We start from the raw sequence: 16,846 nt of genomic DNA on the forward strand, positions 1-16,846 counted from the left end.
TTTCATTTATTACTCTTATTTTTGTCCTTTCCACGTCTTTTTTCTTGCATGCTGGTCATGCCTAGATACTGCTCAGAGGCCTGAAGAATATAACTAAGGAAATATTGGTATAACCATGTTTTAACCCAAGTCAGCAGCAGCCTTTGCTAGGCCTCATGAGTTTAGCTTTAAAAACAACAGGAGGGAAGAAGTCGTCATAAAAGAGAAGACTGAGTGTGTCAGACCCTTACTTGCACTTATTTTTTACCAGGAAAATATTTTCCTATCAAATCAGTTGTAGGAATAAACCAAACTTCTACAGTTAGCTCCATTTATATTCCTTATATTCCCCCTCTAAAGACTGAATGCTGTCCTTCTAGATAATAAATTTTATATATATATATATATATATTTTTTTTTTTTTTTTTTGAGGGGGCGGACCAGGTATGTCTCCAAAATTTAGCTTGTCAGTAGGTTTCAGCATCTCTCTGGAGTGGTTAACTACCCTTCCTTAGGCAAAGCAGCACTGTCTTCCTGGGCTAGAGCACGTCTCGCGCTCGCTTGCCTATGCGTTCAGATGCAGGAGTAGCCCCATCCCAAGGTGCCTGGTGCAACTCCAGGAGTCTCTTGCTTTCTGGTCTTTCAGTGCTGCCCCCTCAGTGTGGATACTGTGATTTCCGTCTCTGACTTTTCACGTTTATTCCTCTTGCCAGGCAGCTCACGGGAGGGTGGTGCTGAGCACTGAACGGATCTGCAGCGTTGTGTCGAGGCGCGAGCTCAGGTGCAGTACTTCAGGAAGAAAACATGAAATAACCTGTTCATAGCGTCAGCAACAAAAATAGCGTGTAAATTTTAATCACATATTTCTTTTAGTGCTGAAGAATGGGGAAAAAAAGCGTGCATTTCACAGATAAATGTGAGCTTTATTGAGCAAAGCATTTATGGAGGTCTTTTCAGCATAAAATGCAGGCTAATTTAGTCATGAGTCAGGTTGCATTTTGTCAGGTGTTCACTGAACATTTGTAAAGTCTTTCAGTGAACTGAGTAGTCGTATGAAATCATCATCAGTTTTCCAGGCGAGTACAATTATTGTAATAATGATATGCAGAATGTAATAAGAAAACAGCTGTTTCTGTGGAAGTAATCCCTCTCCCCACAAATTGCTTTTTTTTGGGCCACATCAATAGTTAATAAGAATTCCTATCAATTAAAAAGAAAACGTAGTATCCACTTTACCTCAGAGAAGCCTTTTATGTTTCACTTGCAGCTGATCAAAGAGACCATCATGTGAGTTTTTGTTTTGTTTTCTGAAATGCTGCTTTTTACATTTTCTGGCACTCCATCCATTAAAATATCAATTCTTTCTTTGCAAATGCTAGTCAGGTGAAGGGAGGTTTCTATCCCGAGACCTTAGAGGAGGTTACGTTAATCCCACCGAGTAACTTAGATGCATTTTACATAGTGGTGTTTTTACGAGGTGCCACAGTTACGCGTATCTGATTCACTTCCCTTACTGCTTGGCAAGAAGCTTGTCTGCTGAGATTGGAACGGGTGAGGAAGGAGGGAGGTTCAGAGGTGCTGAGACCCAACGATTTCTTTTGAATGTGATGTTGACGGTGAAGGCAGTAAGAACCTAGCCTTCCTGAAGAGCAACCTGGGGTGAGGGAAGCCACTGAAGAAAGCATTCCTCACAAAAATATTTTGGACCTTAAGTCCTTGTGTAGTAGTAACTCAGTATTAAAAACTTGCAGTTAAATTGTAATTAATTCCTAGTAGTGTCTACAAACAGGAAGAATCTACAAGAACAGGGCTTGGTGGAGTTGCTTTTGGAGTGTGGGAGCTATTTATCATCTTTTCTATCAAGCCAAGGAGCATTGAGTTCATTGGGAGCAGTAACAAGGAAGGTCCAGCATCTTCACTGCCACCTGGTGCATGTGCCCTTCTGGCACGCAGGCGTTCCCTGATGCCTGGAGCTAGACAGGGTAGTCTGGGCCTGCAAAATGCCTGGTCGTCGTCTTCCTCCCCGCACTGGTGATGGGTGCTGAGGAGATGAGCGCTTCCATCTTCATGGACACAAAGATTCTGTTCCCTGCTTGGAGTCCAGAATATCTGCCCAGCCTTGTGGTAGGCTGTTCTTGGGGCTAAGCTTTGTAAATTAAAAATAGCTATCTCTGGCTGTTTTTCCGCTGGAATACAGCCTCTGTTACATTTAGAATTTGTCAACAAAAATAAGAAGTGTTTTCACACACAGTTCTGGCAAAGACTTTCTGAACTTTCTGATGGTGGATTATTAATATTTGTTCATGTCATGGGCAGGGTCTTCATCTGGAGAAAACCTTGGCTCTGCTATTTTCCTTGTATGTATAAATGTTTGCTAAATGTCTAGTTGTTCTTTTTCTGCTCCCCATGAATTTGCATCCAGACTTAAATGTCTCTTGTCCATTTTTTTTATTTGCTTCATCACTCATTGTGGCTATAACTATAAAATAAAATGTAATCGAGCCTTGAATGACATTTTGCTATAGCAAGTCAGGCGCGGCTGCTGACAGCTCAGTCCCACTGAATATTTTGTTAATGTGCCACAGGCAGAAATGTGTTCATAATCCAGCTCCTGGCAAATGATAGGTTGAATAACATTAAGACACATGGTTTGCAAGTCAATAAAGAAACTGAACTCCTCGGTTGTTTCATTCTGAATAATGTGACCAGTTGTATCTTGCTGATTCTCCTGATTCCAGGAGGCTGCTGTCTCTCAACAAGAAATACATTTGAAAGTTTCTAAAAGGGGCTTGGAAATGGTGGGAGAAAGAGGTCAACTTAAATCAGGATAAATGCAGCATCAGGGTGAGTGAAGTATGTATTTCAGTTGCACTCTCTATCGAGAATATAGAGCTTAGACCTGCTAGAGTATCAGCAATCCCTGAAATGAGGCTATCAGAGAATCATGTGGAGCTGGAAATGATATGCAGGTTGGTGATTTTTACTGTATCAGCTTCATATTGACCCTTTTGGGAGCCTGGAAGCTGCCATAAATCCCCTACAGAAAGTTTCCAGGGAACTCAGAGCGTGTCTCCCTCACCAGAATGAAAAGAGCAAAATTTTCCAGGCTACTGAAATATGGATGTTTTCCCTCCGAGTGGATTGGCTCTTTTTTTCTCCTCTTTCTTTGCATCTTCTGTCAAAGTTGCACTTCATAATCTTTAATTTGTGTCTATCCTTTTTTTTTTTCTTTTTGTTTTTCTTTTCCTTAATGGACCTTAAACAAATGTGAGAGGCTGGCTGATGGGATGGACGCACGGTTCTGGGGGATGGCAGCCCAGGTGAGGAAGTAGCTGTCTTTCCTTGGCTGTTGCACATACTGGTTTCATAGTCAAAACTAAGTCTCATTGAAAAAGTGAAAAAGCAGCTATTTCATGAATAAAGAGATAACATAGTAACCTGGACAACCTAGCAACATAAGCAGAGCAGATCTGCATGAAGCACAGGTACATTCTGGGCAGACAACTGGTCCGTGAAAACATAGCTTTTAATAAAACAGTTGATGTTATTCTGGAGCAGAACAGGGAATCAGCATTTCCATGGCTGTGGATATGATGGAAGGGACGTTCTCCTACATGTAGGAGCAATAGCTCAGAGCAGTCGCTTCCTAGTGTTTTTTCCTCCCACAGCAGCAAGAAGTGTTCATGGGTAGAGACCATGTTTGATTTCCTGCCTGATTTCCTCTCCAGTAACAAAGTGTATTAGAACCAAAAGTCCAAACGTGTATTAGTGGCTTCCAGAAGGCACGGTATGACTGAACGCTGACGCTGGTGCTTTCTAGTTGATAGGCATCCTGGCTGGTTCTGGAACATAGTACAGTTTTATGTACAGTGTACTTGCTGTACTGTTTTCTGCATATCTCCGTGTTATCTTAAAGACAGCGCTTTCAGAGCAATAATGGATGACACCTCAGGACCAGAAGCAGTAGCCTCACTTCTAATGCAGGTTCTTGAGATAGCAGCATTTGCATTTGAACGGAAGAAATGCAACTAGTTCCAACCTAGTTGCTCTGAGGTGTCTGGTGAAAAAGTGAACGAGTTGGGTGGCTTCTGCTAAGCTACCCTGTTCCTTCTGTGCTGTTTTGTTCTCTCTGTTATTACCACGTTCTCCTGGCTGACGTAGTTGCATTGTAGGCTGAGTTCTCCTTCAGCTTCTCACGGCTAGGAGGGGCTGATCCTGGAAGCGCTAGATTTATTTTTGGTGACATCCACCTGGGCACTTGCATCTCAGAGTTCTGCAGAACGCAAGTAAGTTTATCAGGCTGTAAGAAAAATATGCTTTCTGCTGAAGGATGCTGTGTCATGAAGGCTTGTTCCCAAGTGTTCTTGAAGAGCTCTTGTTATGTTAGCCTTTTTTCCCCTGCAGCTTTTGGAGTCGGCTCAGACACGTTTGTTTGTTTGTTTTGTTTTTGTTTTTTTTTTCTTAATAGATTGCTCTGTATATTAGTAAAGGAAGGAAATTGAACCAGAAGAGGGAAAAATTGAACTTTAAATGAGCTTAACTATTTAATCTGTGTGCAAATGTTTGTCTTCCTAGCCAAAAGCAATTAAAAAGAAGAAGACTCAGCTGTCACTGTCCTAGTTTGTATGCACCAGGTATTTGTTCTGGTACTCTACTACAAGGCACACAGTGTAAAACCTGGCAGCTATTAAAACAAACTAACGAGAACTAAACAGTGTTAGTGTTCTATAAAGTATTGCTCTGTTGGATCTGTTAAAGGTTGCTTAAAAGTACAGGGAGCTTCAAAAGTGAAATTGCACTCTAGGATATAACAGTGTCTTCCATCAGGACAAGCAGGAACAATTTATGTGCATTTTGTTCTGTATTATCCTTTTATACATGGGCTGTTATTCTGCAAAACAGCAAGGGCACAATTTGACACTAAACAATAAATATTTCCTAGGTTATTCTTATTAGTGCTTTTTTTACAGACAAATCTTACTGCGCTGGGTGAGTGTTTGTTCCTTTAGTTTGAATGAGTGGTTTGAATTTTTCTGTATCTGCTAGAAAGGTATAACCTTGGCCGAGTCCTGAGAGGTCCTTATAAATAATTATAACAACATTATAGGCTGAATCCTCTTACTCTTGCAGATTTCAGGATCCAGGAGATAAAAATAACAAGTGAGGCTTTTTTTTTTCCTCCTTGTACATCTATCAATCAAAATGATAAAGATATTTATGACTTGCAGGTTTTAATGGTGTAATTAGATATAATTACATGTTCAAATGATTACACATATGAACACTAATTATATAATTGAAGACAATTATGCTAAATAGGTAAATACATAATTAACTAAAAATCTCTTGTAAAATCAAGGAAATTTGCACACTATCCAAAAAAGTAAAATCACAATTGGGGAAAAAAAAAAAAAAAAAAAGAAAAGAAAATGCACATCCTTGCCGTGTGACCACTTTCAGAGCCAGCCAGCCCTGGATAGCTGGAGAGGATCTGGCCATTTAATTTTTGGCAGACTGAAGTTCAGCTTAGTTCAGCTGCCTCTTGTATTCTGTCATCTCCTTGCAAAAGGACGGTGAAAATTAAAGCAAAGCAGAAAGTGGTGCTATAATCTTTGTTTCTCTTGGTCTCTGGCAATAATGTTCTGACCTCGGTGGGGCGGTTTTTGGCAGTTAGTTGGGGTGTGTGGTTCGGAGGGTTTCTGTTCTGTTTTGCCTTGTCTTTGTAATTCTGATTTCTTAATGCAAGTGGAAGGGGAAGGCCAAAGCCAGTTCCTCTGCTTCTGATTTCTTGCCCGCGGTGCTGTAAGAGGGATGCGCGCTCCCGGCCCGGCCGGCGTTCGCTGGCGCTGGGTCCTGCCCGGAGAGGGAGCGAGACGCCCCGAATCGCGGCAGGCTTCCCCAGGGAAGGACGAGCTTGCGGGGATGGAGCGCGCCTGCATCCCGGGCACCTCGCCCAGGCCTGCAGCCTCTCTTTCTTGGGCTATCGACTTTTAAGTTTTATAAAGATTCGCTGGTCTGATGCTATCTTTGGTTCCCTTTGGAAATTAGCTCATTGTTTCTTAATCTTCTGATGCTTTCTTTAGCTTTCAGTCGAAAATTCTGCTTAATCTTGTCTTTTTATTTCTAGTTACAAGCTGAACCAAACTTTTTTTTTTTTTTGTCTTGATATTTATTTGCAGTTCTCTTGATACGTGGGAACTGTTCCCAGATCCCTTTCTTTGGCGCTTGTGGGAGTCATTTAAAGGTATGCCAGGAAAGTACAAGCTGACATGAATGGTGCTATTTGTGATTGCTGTGGTTTTGATCCATTTTCCTTTCACTGGTTTCTGAATCAAAAATAAGCAAAACAGCTCAAAGTCAGTAGGATTCAAACACAGGCTCAGTTTCTTTTTCCCCAGCAAAGCTCTTACAGAATCCTTATCAGCTGTGCCAGATGCGGGAAAGGAGAGAATGAGTCTTTTTTTCACCTTTTTTTCAGATACTTTCACTGTCTGATGGAGACTTTGTCACTTCTTCATCCTGTGAAACAAAGAAAAAAGAATCCGTACACAGGCACAAAAACATGAAAGCCCAGCTGCTTCTGGCGTTTTTCACTGGCATTTTCAAACATCGACTTAAGAACTTCCATACCGGGTTAACCCAAGTGTCCATGGTCCTGACTCTTGTCCAACACTTGGGAGTAAAAAGAGGATGTGTTTAGTCTCCCAGCTTCTGGGATTCTGGATATTTGAGGTTTCAGCATTTCCTAAGCAACAAGTTGCATCTGATGATTGTGTTAACTAGCAATAGATAGATATAACTTCCATAAAACGTTTTTAGAAGAGAGGATATTTATCTATACTTTTGGCCTTCACACCAACATGATGTGATGGTTAAGCATTTGTGGCAATGTTTTGTTTTTTTTCTTTTAAACTTGCTTGATAATTTCAGTGGGTTTCCCCTCATTTCTTACGTTGTGAGAAATCAGGGCCTTGACGCAATTTCTGTGACTTGTGCTCAGCAGCTGGTGATCTCTTCTGGCCTGAAGTGCCACCAAGACCTGCCAGCCCTTGCTCAGCAAACTTTCTTCTCTTTTCCCTTTTCTCCCTGCTAGCTCCCTTCCCAATTTCCTCACCTCTCAAGCAAAACAAAACGTCATCTTTTTTGTCATGACAGTTAATGAATTAAACCCCAGGATCTTGCTCACATTTTTAGCTCAATGAATTTGTAAGGTGCCATTCAGCATTGCCTTCTGTGGAAGAAAAATACAGCACGGCTAATACCGGAACATGAAGGTTTGGGTTTTATTTCAAGAACTTGTCTGGGAATAAGGTGAGTGCGCAGGTTTACTGCGTCACCGCGATGCGGTGCAGGCTGTGCTGGGGGAAATGCTGATAAAGTCGGAAGTGGGCTTAAAGGCAGAGCGTGGTGGCCATCAGCCTTTCGTATTTTGAAGGGATTTTTCTCAGCCTCCCTACGCACACCGACGACCTCTGCTATCATTTGTGTTTGAAGTACAGCATGGTTTTTCTGGATTATATTTTTATGAAGTTTTTGAAATGGGAGCTAGTTTAAGTAAACATACTGATATTGCATTGCAGGAAATCAATAACCTCGGTGCTATTTGCAGAAGACAATCTAGAGGAAAAAGAGCCATTTGAACCCCGTGTTTGATGACGTTTGGTTAACTGGATTTAATTTGGTGAAGCGGAGGTGGGCCAGGTCTCTGCTGCAGGTTCCAGGGTGGCACAGTGGCCTCGGCCAGCAGCTGTGACGCTTTCATCTCTGAAGATGCGGGTTCAAATTTGGGGGCTGCCCGGTGGTTTGCTCTGGGTGGGAAGGCAGTTGGAGTCCTGGCGCCTTGGGTGCTCCTTGGGCTCCTCCAGGGAGCTTTAAGGACCTTTGAAACTTTTTTACTGTAGCGTCCAAAGGCGCAAGCGTGGTGTTCTGCTGTCATGCAGAATGAAAACATATGCATTTTTCCATTTATTGCTGCCTCATCTGTACTAAAATGATATCTGTCTCTGCCTTGGGGTGTTCAGCATCGGTGCACGAGTAGCGTTCCCGTTTCTGGGAACCGTATTTCGGCCACGCGCGCAGCCTCTCCCGTGTCATCCGCGGCTCGTTTGGTTCTCGTTGGCGGATACGTATATTTGTGACGCTCGTCAATCAGTTTAAAGGCTGCGTGTCTGTCCAAAAATATCTCCCCTGATTACTGTCGCAGGCAGAAGTCAAGATTAGTACAACCGAAAGAAGAGGAATTTCTTTTGTCTTTGTGAGTTTCCTTGCTGCAAGTCTCTGGCAGTTCGGGTGTGCTCAGTAAAGCCGCTTCTCTTGCATGCTTGGTTTCTCCTAGGGGTCTTGCAGGGATGGGGAGTGGGCAACGATCAAGAGAGTGAGAAGCAGAAGTGATACCTAAAAGGACCCTTAAAAAAGGAGGGGGAAAACCTATACCTACATAGTTAGGTATTTCTTCCCGTTTGATTAGGTTCTGCACTGTTTTATAGACGGGTTGCAGAAAGAGTAACGCTTTTTAGTTTGTGCTACTAAATAGCAAACTGAATTCTTGTTCCTCAGACCCACACCATTGGCTTATAGGCTAACACAATACATTTGATTTATTTTATTGCTTCTATTTTACTTTTTTTTTAAATTAAATCTTTCTCTTCTAGAACTCACGCCTGTCCGCTAGGCTAGCGGACTTGTGCTGGGCTCCTGCCGAGTGGAGAGCAGCCATGTCGATGGTCCTGCTTCCCACAAAACAATTGGTGAATATTCATTGAAAATCCAACTTGCTGCTTATCGCTTCTTCCCGTGACTTGCCTCCAGAATATCACATCTCTTACTGTAATATTGCTCCTGCAGCTCCTCAGCTGGATTATACTAGGCTTTCTTTTTGAAAACCATGGCTATTTTGGACTCTGTAGAAGCATTTGGTGTTAGTAACCTTATTCTGTCACCAAAAGAGTAAGATATTTAGCTTGCAGCGGAGGAAAGGCATTCAGACGTGAATTCTACCCAGTCCATTAAATGATTGTTTTGTGGTATCATTACCGACTTTAGTTTCTGCACTAATGAGAATAGCTGCGAGTTGCAGGATGTCTTCTATTCATCTCTCTTTAAGCTAGTTAAGAACTATAGTGAATGAATTTGCATGCATTTTAACTTATGGGGCTTTATTTATGATTGGTGATTTGTAGTGGAAGATCAAAATTAAAATTAATAACTGAGAATTCAAGTATTGCTATGTCTGCCTTGTTCTACCCTTATATTATATTCTTTATTACGCAGGTGAAGAGTTGTAGTTCATTTTGAAGCAAATTAAAGCTGTTGAATAAAAAAACACTGAGAATAAAAAAAATCATTCACAAATGTTAGCATTATTTCAAGAAACCATGCAAGGTCCTTGTAATTTCTGCAACTGTTGACAGTTTTAAAAGGATACTGATCTTAATGGAGAAAAAAAAATGGCTCTCTGAAATTCGTTGTATTCAGTCATTCCCAGGTAACGCTAGAGAAGGTAATCTATTGCCATGCAGAATGAAAAAAAAGTCTATCCTTTACTGAGATATTTATAGTAAAGCATCTATTGGTTATTCAGTATAAATATGCTAATTTTTTTTGAAGCAGTGAAACCTATTAAATACGTAAAGGACAATATTACATTTAAATTAGAGGAAATTTGTGCATTTAATCATGTAATAGGTTATTCCAGAATATTTTGAGATTGTACATATAGATGTCTCCGTGGGGTCTGCCTTTTCATAAAGAAACCGAGGTTGACTTGGCTGAGCATGATGCTGCGGAAAGCATCCAAGGTCAGGCTTGCGGTTCCGGTGCTTGTACTCAGCTGCATTACGTTTTCAGCCTTTGAATGTGAAGTGAAGCGAAGGGTTGTGGGGGGTTTGTTTGTTTGTTTTTAAGCCAAAGGAAATTTTTAATTCTTGATGTTTGGACATCTTGAATCTGTGAGATGCCTAAGTTTCAAGAGTTTTGATTGCAACATGTGCATGTTTGGGTGCAGCAACTGAGAAAAGCCTTTAAAACTAATGAAACAGTGGAACAGTTTTTCCTCTGCAAAACGTATTTTTGAGCGGTTTAACACCACTCATACTCAGCTTGAGTGTTGCTTTACGCTTGGAGGATCTGCCCTGCTCCCGCTGGTGCGTCCAGCCCGGCGCCCCGGCTCGGGAGCCACGGCTGAAGGAGCCGGCGCTCCCAATGCCTTGCAAGGAAAACTTTAAAAATGACAAAATTCTCAGGAAATCAATGCTTTGGTGTTTTGTTTGCTTGGTTTTGAACCAAACAAAATGTTTTGTTTCAAACTAAATCACTTTAAAGATATTTGAATGCTTACTGGATTTGACAAAAGCAGTACTTGCAATGAAAATTTTTCATTTTGAAGAAGTCAAAATTAAATACTTTTCTTACTGTGTTCTCCCTTTTTTCAGCATGAATAGTTTGTTGAAGCTAAGAAAATTATGCAAAATTCAATATATTTATTTATTTGAATCTGCATTTGTGGGCTAAAAATTTAAACCCTATTAATCTTACTCCAAGCTGCAGGAAAGCTCACTGAGAAAAATGAAACTGCAGGGTGAAATATGACCGCATATCCCAGAATATCTGCTTAAGTCAATAAAATAGTGCCAGAGATTTGATGGTTCAGAGAACTTATGGGCTGATACGAATCAGACAAGTACATAGATCATGATACGCATAGCTTACTCGAGGTAGCCATTTTTTAAACTGAATAATTTTTAATTGGCTTGTTTGTGAGTTGTCTCAGACTTCTGCATACGTTTCACTGAAATGTGTGTGTGTGAAAGGAAAAAAGAAACCAACCAACGTCTGCTGATAAATAAGGGCCAGAATAAATGGCGATGTCTGGGCAGGGTTCCCGAATGTGCGCCGGAGTAGCGACGAGCCCTTTGGAAACCTGCGTCCTTCAAAGCCCGTGAGAACCTAGCTCTGTAAGGGCTTAATGCTTATTAGTCTGATTTGCATAAGCCACGATGTGCGGAGGGACGTTTCTAATTAAAAATGAGCATTACGAGGGAGAGGAGCTTTGACTTCTTGGCAGAGCGGGATCGTTCACTTGCCGCGCGACCAGGCTCTCGGAGCGCGGCGCTTGGCTTCTGCGCGAGAAGCCTGGCAGGCCTGAGCAGAGGACCGGACTCTGCAAACCCACGTCCAGGAGGTGCATCAGGGCGCGCAGGCGCTTTGGGCCAAGGTACGTAAAAACGCTGGGATTCTGAACGACGTGTTTCGTTCTTACGCAGCTTAGAAGTCTTCTGAATACTCTGTCAGAAATAAGGGTCAAAACAATTTTGAGATTTGAGGCCAGTAGCTTGCCAGAAGTTTTGCTGTGAGCCCACGGTCTCCCTTCACCCCTGTTCCCATCTGGAAAATGGGGATACCCTCCCTGCTGGGGTGGCAGCTCCTCCGCAGGTCGCCAAATGAGGCAGCGGTGAGGGCTTGGGCTCCGGAGCTGGGAGAGGTGCCAGCTCCACGGGTGGGTTTGATGGTCTCACTTTGTTGACAGCAGATGGGCCCCTCTGCAAGGCACGCGCTGGGACGTGCAGCGCCGAAGCCGCTGGCGAGCTGAGCCTCGCCTGTTTGGTCTTAGGAGGTCTTGAGGCTTTCATCTGCCTTTCCTGGACCCAATTTTTTGATTACTTAGTTCATTCAATAAACAGCAATACAGTATTACCAGCTTATTTTTGTGTGTACGTCGAGTTAAACCTAAGGTAAATAATGAACTGAAATTAAGTCAGACCAATTAAATTTGTGGAGGCTCTTTTGAAAGAGAATCTAGTTGACTCTGTTCCTTTTATTCTTCAGGCACTGTTCCATACACTACAAGATTATTGGTTAAAAATACTCCTTTTCCCTCTAAGTCATACATGTATATGTATTTTTAAAGTTGAAAAATCTACTTCTGTGTAGAGCCAAACAGTTTCATGTTGAAATGCCTTATGACAAGGACAAGATAAATATATGCACATGAAGCTTGTTGCAGGCAGGGAGAAGATGAGTTCATACAAAAGGTAGAACTGACACTGGCTAAATTAAGTTGACTATATTCTTAAAAATTACTAGTTTTACAGATGTTGATAATACAGATATAAAACATTATTTAAATTGTATATTCTTCTGTCAAGGCAAGCTAAATTCTTTGTAGGAGAGGAAAGGGAGAAAGAAGAATGTCTTGCTATTTTTTTTCCAGTTAAACAGCTAGCAGAACTATTTTTACAATTATGATTATGTATAGAGAAAATATAGGGAGTATAGGGAAATTACACATGCAAGAGATTCAGTGAAGCCCTTAAACACTATTTTGAAATGGTGTTTAAATATTTGAAATATACATGGTGAAGCTGTATTCTGCAGAATGCTAAAGCTGACTGTGTGTTCCAAAATTATCCTGCAGCACATTTTTATGGATGATTTAAGCCCTGGAGCCAAGGGTTTATAATAGAAGTACAGACAGATTGAGTCTGGTAAATATAGCACTTCTAATAGTGTCTCTCTTGCATGCAGCCAGAATATTGTAGATGGGGAGCCCGGCGTATTTGCTTTATTCCAAAACGGCAAAACCGTCGGAGAGTTAAGCAGGTCACCCGACAAGGGGGTAGAGCCACTTGGGCTTAGGAATTTAACAAGCCACAAGGAGATGAAAAATTTGAGGGAGTATTACTTGCTGTAATTTCAGCTTCTGAAGCTCCAGCCTATCGTTTGGAGGGGAGAAGAATCTGCATAGGACTGTGGCTGGTGATGAATTTGGTACCTTTTGTGAAAGGTTTCTCTTATGCAGGAGAAATTTCTGATGAGAGGGAGGCTGACACCTGCCCAACTGTGTGCTCTTGCCTCTTTCGAGCTCCAGACCCCGGTCCCAAATCAGGGCTGGGCAGTGTTACCTCCCGCTGGGCACCCACAGGTGGTGATGGTGCTGCCAGGATGGGAACACATTGGCCAAACTGGGCCAACATCAGCTTGAGGTTGCTGGTCAACATCCTGCCTAGCAACTCCCAACAAATGAATATCTAAATGTCATTTTTTTAAACTATGGCTTAGCTGATTATCTTTGGACAATTTGCTATGTCAGGACCACAGCCTGGGAAGTGATGGCCAAATTTCTATTATCTTTCTGTGTATGTAAATCTCATTTTTATGTATTAAGTTTTGGCCTGCATTCTGACAGAATTAGTGGCTGGAGGGGGAGAAGGCAGAGCCTCAAGAGGTTTCACAGGATGGAGAAACCTCATCTTTATGCAAGCATACCATTTGTGGCCTCTGTTTACTAGAAAAACCTACCTTAAAGATACTAATTTGGATCTGGAATTTGAACATTGCTTTCCCTGCTCATTGAGTCAGTGGGAAATTAAGATATTTCTTCGACAGAGAAGTCTCTTTGCTTGTTTCTATCTTTATAATCCTCATCAGTTTCTGGAAAGTACTTAAAATTCTGTAGTCGATGGAAAAGAGGTGGAATATAGGTACATACAAGTCACAGTTCTAGGAAGCTCCGTGTCAGACTTGGGCTCTAGAGACGTTTGATGTCTTGTGTACGTGCCCACCCAGGCACACTGCTTTCACTGACCTTGTGAACGCGTTTCACAAATGAAACAGCCTGATGGCCCCTTCCCTCCAGGGTGAGTGTGAAATGGGCGCAAAAAGCTGCGGAAGGGAGATGTGGGGACTCTGGTGATTTGGTCTGTTGGGGCAGGTGGCTTTGTGCATTGAGTTGGGTAGGCTGGGACTTGTCTGGCCTTGGGTGTTAGCTAGGTGCACATCCACCTCCGAGCTAGGTGTTTAGTCCCCCATCGTATCTGGGAGCCGAGTGAGTATAGTCTAAAGTGAGATTCACTGGACCAAATGTGGGTATCAGAGCTCCGCTGAGCAGGTTCTAGTGACTATCGTGACCTTGCACAAATGGATTTATTTTGTTGTGCCTGATCTTGCTTTCAGTTTCGATTGCCATCTGCCAATACCGAGGGTTCCCACTTACTAATACGATTTGCGTCTGGGACTTTACTTCCCATATTCCTCTAATATAATTTCTTGTCTTGTTTCCCTCCCCCCCCCCCAAGGTTTCCTTGAATAAAGACACTTTCTCAGCTGCATGGTGGTGATCTGAGGAAGAACTCACTTTTGGGGTCTTTCACCTGAGGCCTGTTTTGTAGTTAATATGGCAAGTTACTGATATCTAATTTCCACAGATGTTTTGCATTCCCGTCGGGCATAAAATGGAAAGTTATTTTCCGATGTCTGCTGATCAGCCCATATCCCTGCTGGAAGCTGTGAATTTAGCAGACTGGGTGATGACGATGAATATTAGGCTCAGGCTGGAGAGTTTTCTTTGCTGCCCTGTGTGTCTTTTGCAACTTTCATGAATGGTTGAATTTCCTTTGTTTATTCAGCGGGTTATGCAGAGTTTTTTACTGAGTCAGTACAATAGTGACTCTGTATTTCACTATTTCATTTTCTCTTACGCGTGGCTGTGTTTGAAGAAGGCCGTTGTTTGTAGTGGACAGACATTCTAACTGTTTGGGGATTAGAAATGCTTGCATTGAAAAGTAAGAGACTATAATTGCTGTAAATGATTTTTTTTTTAAATACTATTTAAAGAAGTATCTGTGTTCATATTTTGTTGCAATTTCAAGCTGCTGATCCTTTAACTGCTTGAAATTGGGTGTTACAGCTCCTAAAAGATAATTCATAGAATCATAGTACATCAACTGTTTTAAGAGCCTTTTCCAGTGTGCCGTCATCTTTCATTAATGTGATTCCAGTGAAAGCTATCCATGTTCAGTGCACCAGTAGGCCAGATTCTTCTAGTGAGCTCTGCTTGTCGTAAATGGAGAATTTTTCTGCAGCCATTGAAGCTGGTGTCACGGGAAATAGCTTGAGCTGTTTTGCACATCTCTGCCTGGTAGCATTTATTTTCTGTGGGGTTTTTCCATCAAAAATAATCAGCTATTGCTAAGATAAGGTGATAAATACGAGCTTACAGTCCAAGACCTCTTGGATGAAGTGTTTGATTGTAAGTCTGTGCTCCTGAGTTTTCCGGAGAAGTTCCCTGAGTTCTCCGATGTAAAACCCTGGCCACTGTACACGTGACTCTCCATTCAGTGGAGATCTAGGCTATGCTCATTTTTACAAACAGCTGACTTAAAGTAACAATCTTTTTTGGTGCTTGCTCAGATCAGGTGGACCAAAACAGCAGGAAGTGCCTCTGACAGATTTCAAGACTCGAGTGTCTTCAATGAAACTCTGAGGATAACCAATATCCAGCGACATCAAGGAGGCCGCTACTACTGTAAGGCCGAAAACGGCTTGGGTTCGCCAGCTATAAAGTCCATAAGAGTGGACGTGTACTGTAAGTAAATACTTTGGAAAGTTCTTATCACACTTTTTCTTCTCCTAATGCTGCTTGGTGTTATAAGGAAATGGCCAGTTCTTTGTGAAGTTCAGTTTAGAAATAGCAGTACTTTAGGAAAAAACTGCAGCTTTTTTCCATGTTTCTGGTCAGAAGTCTTGTGGCTGTTCCCACTGAAGTTGGATGGGGATGCTCACAAACAGAAGTCTCTTGGAACAAAATCACAATACTAGAATAAGAAAGATTAATTAAATTCAGGCAAACTCTGCCTGCTTTGGTATCAGAAGGTTTGTCATCAGATTCCATGGCGTGAAGTCCTAGTCATTAGCACGGCCCTTAATCTCTTGTATTTTGGCTACACTTACCCTAGAGTAGTGATTTGGAAGCATGTGCAGATGTTTTTGTAATATTGCGGTATTCCAGTCTACTTTGTTTTAATTGTTGCTGAAAGCTGTTGCTTTTTTAATGGCGATCCCTCTGGTTCCTATGATCAATGTTTTAACAGCAACATTTGAAATGTTCTGGGTTGACATGTTTGAAGTGTTGGGATTGCAATGCAGTCAGTCCCAAGAGCTACAGAGGAAACAAATGAGAACTGCAGTAAATGTATCCCATGCGTTAGTACAAAATAGGATAAATTTGAAAAAAAAAAAAATCTCAGACTAACCTGCAGAGAACTAGTACCAATAAGTGATCTAGTCAGCAGTAGTATGGCTCTCACTCTTAACAAAATAGTTTGTCACTGTAGGTTTAATGATAAATTTTGCATGTGACTCTAAATTATGTGACTGTATGTAGCTGTTGGAGATGAAAAGTTCTGAATAGCTCACACAACTGTTACTGTCCACGCATCAAGTTAGGAAAACTGGTTCAAAATTTGAAATACTTCAAAGAGAAAGTTTTTGCTGTATATATCACCTAATATGGTTAATATTATCTAAACAAATATATTTACGTGTTATATAACATTTAAACAAATAGTTAGAGCTCTAAGCTAGCAGTTTAGTCACCCGAGTACTTAATAAAAATATTTTTTTTTTTTTAGTAAAAAAGAATACTGATTGCTTTGTGACTATATAAACATGGAAACTTGGATCTTTTGTTTCCCCTCTCCAAATTGCATACACTCTGTCAGGTGAATCTTAAAATATATGCGACTTCAGAGACCCAAATGGTGCAGACTTATGGGTTAGTTCTGGGACTGATAGAGGGGCACCTAACTTTGAGGGGATTTTCTTGACTTGCAGAAGCTTCTGGAGTACTTCGATGTGTTTGCTTTGCTTCGTGATGGGTTTAACCTGCTGGAGCCCAGGCCATCTGCCGGCACACGGCTGCAGAAAGCTTTTTGTACGTCAGCACTGTGTAGCTATTTGGTTAAAGCTCCAAGAGCAAATATCTCTCCTCATCCCAACGTTCCTGTACTATATTCTCCTTAGTTCTTAATTTTAGGCATGGTTGTGAAACTGATGGTGGCAGGAAGAGTGGTCGTAAGGGTACGATGCTGGG

General features: G+C 41.6%; 1 protein-coding gene across 2 annotated transcripts in view; it reads left to right on the forward strand.

The window, feature by feature from the left end:
- Positions 1-16,846, forward strand: part of MDGA2 (MAM domain containing glycosylphosphatidylinositol anchor 2) — a 349,837-nt gene that overhangs the window by 149,599 nt on the left and 183,392 nt on the right. For both annotated transcript variants that reach the window (XR_009958631.1, XM_062577836.1), the window contains exon 3: positions 15,166-15,340. Coding sequence is in view for 1 of the 2 variants with exons in the window: in XM_062577836.1 (XP_062433820.1) it covers positions 15,166-15,340 (175 nt within the window). In the remaining variant the exon portion in view is untranslated. The remainder of the gene's footprint in view (positions 1-15,165; positions 15,341-16,846) is intronic.

The sequence above is a fragment of the Rhea pennata genome, chromosome 5, assembly GCF_028389875.1.
Source record: "Rhea pennata isolate bPtePen1 chromosome 5, bPtePen1.pri, whole genome shotgun sequence".
NCBI lineage: Eukaryota > Metazoa > Chordata > Aves > Rheiformes > Rheidae > Rhea > Rhea pennata.